A 4,252-nucleotide genomic window follows, 5' to 3' on the forward strand; every position below is an offset into this window, starting at 1 on the left:
CGTGTGCATTTGTGCGTGCGTGTGTGTGTTTTCATTTGTGTGCGGGCGTCGGTGTGTAGTAGAAGTACTAGCAGCAGCAGTAGTAGTTGTAGTTGTAGCAGAATAATTTGAACTTGTGAAATAAGACGGTGTGTGTGTGTGTGTGTGTGTGTGTGTGTGTGTGTTTGAGAGAGAGTGAGTGTGTGTGTGCGTGTGTATGCAACCGCATTGTGCGTGCTTATTTGTGTGTGTGCGCGCAGGCGTATGTCTGTGTGTGTATAAGCTTGTGTGTATGTGTATGCAGGTAGTTTGTGTGTGTGTGTGTGTGTGTGTGTGTGTGTGTGTGTGTGTGTATGTGCGCGCGTGTGTGCTCTCCTATAAATACAGTGAAGACAAATGCTAATGGGGATTGTGGCTTGTACTGTCGTCAGAAATGAGTTGAAGAAAGACTTGTGTAAAGGACAAAGATAACAGAAAACGTGGCGCGATTCTGAACGTTACAATATTATATTAGTTTATCGGTCCACCACTTTGACAACTGTGTTTTCAGTACAGCTTGAAATCTTCGGTCGTGAGATTTGTTCCTTGTGTGAATTTTGAGATAGTCTTCTACAGTAAACTGTTCTGGTCTGTTTTTTTTTTTTTGTTTTTTTTTTGCTTGTTTTTCCATTCGGTTTATTCATTGGCGGCGGTTTTTTTGTGTTTTGTTTTTGTTTTGGTGTGCTGTATTTTGTTTTTTCGATCTTATATTTGTGTGTGAGAGGAAGCGGGCACACTGTAATGAGACTGATTGGTGAATGCAGTGGGTGTCAATGTGCTGAAGGCACGGTAGGAAGGGTGGTTTGATTGCTGTAGTTCGTTGACTCGCCGTTTTCTTTGTGAGTTGTTGTTGTTTCCTCTTCCTTCCTTCCTTCTTCCTTCCCTCTTTCTTTCTCCCCTCCTCCCTCCCCTCCCCTCCCCTCCTTCCCTTCCTTCCTTTTCACCTTACTCACCGGTTTACCCAAGTCTTCCAGTTAAATTTTTGAAGGTATTATTTTCTGGTTGCAAACGCGAAGTCCTCGGTTTGTGAAGGTTTTTCTTAGTAAGTTATACAGCACGTGCACTGTTCTTTGAGGTTGCTTTAAGTCATGACGATGTTCAAGTCAGACAACTCTCCTCCATTTCCACAAGCCAACATCTGGCAGAATGTCACCACATCCTCCTCCTCCATCTTTCTCCCCACCACCCACACCACCAACACCACCAACACCAGCGCCGTATTTCTCCCCGACGGGTGCGTGTTGAAGCGGGTGTCGGCCTTCCTTCCCTGGGACAACGAGGACAACATCGTGTCCAAGGACGTGGACACCATCATCAACGTGCTCTTCTCCGGGGTCTTCCTGCCGATGCTGTTCCTCGTCTCCTCCTCCACCAACGTGGTGAACATGGTGGTGTTCTTCCGACACGGGCTGGGGGAGCGGATCAACGTGTGTCTCTTCACCCTCTCCGCCCTGGACCTGCTGTCCGTGACCGTGGCTTACGGCTTCAACAGTGACGTCCTGTACATGTTCCTCAAAGGCCGAGCGGGCAGTCTAGGTCCTGCCGTGGTGTTCTTCGTGAGGACCTTCCTGGTGAGCCTCCACGCCTTCATCGCCGCTTCCCAGGTCGTGTCCAGCGTCATCGCTTTGGAGAGGTGTCTGTGCATCACGAGGCCTCTCCTCGTCAAGCGGCTGCTGTCGGCGAGGAAGACCGCCGTGTGTCTGTGGACTGTGGTCGTGGCGGTCGTGGGCGGAAACTTCGTCGCTGACGGTCTTCGCCTGAGCGTCATCTGCATCTACGACGCCCAGGACGGGAGCAAGGAGCTACAGTTCTTCCCCAGCCAGTTCTATCTCAGGAACCAGCACGTTGTGGACGTGTTTGCGGGGATCATTTACGGCTTGTCGCTTCCGCTGGTGTGTACGGTGAGTGTGACGGTATGCACGGTCATCACGGTGGTGAAAATGAGGGAGATCTCCCAGTGGAGAGAGACCTCGGCGTCGGCTTCCGGTTCCGTGACGGCGCGTGACCTGGCGCTGACCCGGATGATCGTGGGCACGTCCACCCTGTTCATCGTGTGCATCGTGCCCTCTGTTCTCTTCCGCGCGTCGGCCTTCATCGTTCCGGAGCTTCGCCTAGGAGGCCGCTACGAGAACCTGCACGCTGTCTTCATCCGCTTCTACCAGCTGGCGTCTGTGGTCAACTGCTCCTTCAACTTCTTCATCTACTACAGCTACGGGAGCAGGTTCAGGCAGAGTGTTCGCGAGCTGTTCCCGAGGTGCCGGTGTCTCCGTGATGGGCGGGATAAGCTTGGACAGAGGGCTTGAAGGAGAAGAGTGGGGGAGTCGTTTCCATACATGGCGCGTGATGCTTTGACTGAACTGTGGTGCAGAAAGTCGTTGGGGAAACTACATAGAATGAAGGAGTGGATAAATGGATGAAGAGAAAAGTTAGATAGATAGATAAATGAATAGATGAATAGATAGATAAACAACGCATAATGAATGAATAGAATGAATTAATGAAGTTGTGTGTGTGTGTGTGTGTGTGTGTGTGTGTGTGTGTGTGTGTGTGTGTGTGTGTGTGTGTGTGACAGACGGAGAGAGAGAGAGGACACAAAACCCACGTTTTTATTCAAGGAGAACTGGGAACTCGAAACTTTTTTTTTTATATTATCATTCAAGGATGAAGATTTTAGGCATGGCCCATTCTTCCAATCTGTCCTTGCTAATCTACATCAGTTACAATAGCACATATATATTTAATGAAAAGGGGAGAAAGAGAGAATTTAAAGAAAAAGGACAGGGAGAGAGAGAGAGAGAGAGAGGAGATCAGAACTCAACGATCTTATTCAAGGAGAAAGAGAGAGAGAGAGAGAGAGATCAGAACTCAACGATCTTATTCAAGGAGAAAGAGAGAGAGAGAGGGATCAGAACTCAACGATCTTATTCAAGGAGAAAGAGAGAGAGAGAGAGAGAGAGAGATCAGAACTCAACGATCTTATTCAAGGAGAAAGAGAGAGAGAGAGAGAGAGAGATCAGAACTCAACGATCTTATTCAAGGAGAAAGAGAGAGAGAGAGAGAGAGAGAGAGATATCAGAACTCAACGATCTTAAAGGAGAGAGAGAGAGAGAGAGAGAGAGAGAGAGAGATCAGAACTCAACGATCTTATTCAAGGAGAAAGAGAGAGAGAGAGAGAGAGAGATAACTCGACGATTCTATTCAAGGAGAGAGAGAGAGAGAGAGAGAGAGAGAGAGAGAGAAGAACTCGACGATTCTATTCAAGGAGAGTGAGAGAGAGAGAGAGAGTGAGTGAGTGAGTGAGAGAGAGAGTGAGAGAGAGTGACACGTGCACGTCAGTGACACCGGAGATAGGAACGCATAAAAAAAACTCCAACAAAACACACACACACACACACACACACACACACACACACACACACACACACACACGAGTATTGTTGGGGCTGAGATACCGAAGGAGTGAGGGTGTAAACAACGCATTCTTTGAGCGGTGCTAATTGGAATGCCAGGTACACTGATAATGTCTGCACTGAGGTCACGCAGCAAGACCTACACACAGATGTTCAACCATTCCTGTCTTAAGACGACAGCGAACAGAGTGGAAAAAAACAACAGAAACAAAGGCACAACTGAAGGGAAACACAAGAAAAACAAACTCAATGAAAGTCAAAGCAATCAATGAACACCACAACCACCGCCATTATTTCTTCCCCACTGCTGTGAAAAGAGGTAACTGGTTCTTCGAACAACAGAACACTTTGTAGATAAACATATGGAGGAGCTAGGGTGGTTTCGTGAGAATATCTATTAAAAAAAAGTTAACTGCAGGCGAGAACGGAGGATCGAAAGTCTTTGTGTCTTCTCTGGTGTTCGTGTGTATGTTTTGCCAGTCTTTATGAGCTGTTACGATCGGCTTCGGATCCACTCTGTTTACGCATACCCAGATTCAAACACTCGACTGTTGGCCGCCGTTCTTTCTCTGTCTTTGGACCTTGCAATTGGAATGAACTTCCTCTTTCGCTTCGTCAAGTCTCCACACTCAGCTCTTTCAAGTCTGGCCTTAAAACCCACCTCTTCCCATATAGCCTCCCTTCCCTGCCTCTAACTTGTCTTCAGTTTCTACAGTTTTAGAGTTATGCATACGTATGAATGACTGGTGCGAAAGCCTTTTGATTTGTCTCTGCACAAGATTCAGCGCTATATAAATACAATTATTATTATTATTACTATTATG

General features: G+C 47.3%; 1 protein-coding gene across 1 annotated transcript in view; it reads left to right on the forward strand.

The window, feature by feature from the left end:
* Positions 1-2,390, forward strand: part of LOC143302030 (uncharacterized) — a 5,638-nt gene extending 3,248 nt beyond the window's left edge. Inside the window, exon 2 of the mRNA XM_076616517.1 lies at positions 1,266-2,390. Coding sequence (XP_076472632.1) covers positions 1,266-2,321 — 1,056 coding nt within the window. The 3' untranslated portion in view covers positions 2,322-2,390. The remainder of the gene's footprint in view (positions 1-1,265) is intronic.
* The last annotated feature ends 1,862 nt before the right edge of the window (positions 2,391-4,252 follow it).

The sequence above is a fragment of the Babylonia areolata genome, chromosome 28 (genome assembly GCF_041734735.1).
Source record: "Babylonia areolata isolate BAREFJ2019XMU chromosome 28, ASM4173473v1, whole genome shotgun sequence".
NCBI classification, from domain to species: Eukaryota; Metazoa; Mollusca; class Gastropoda; order Neogastropoda; family Buccinidae; genus Babylonia; species Babylonia areolata.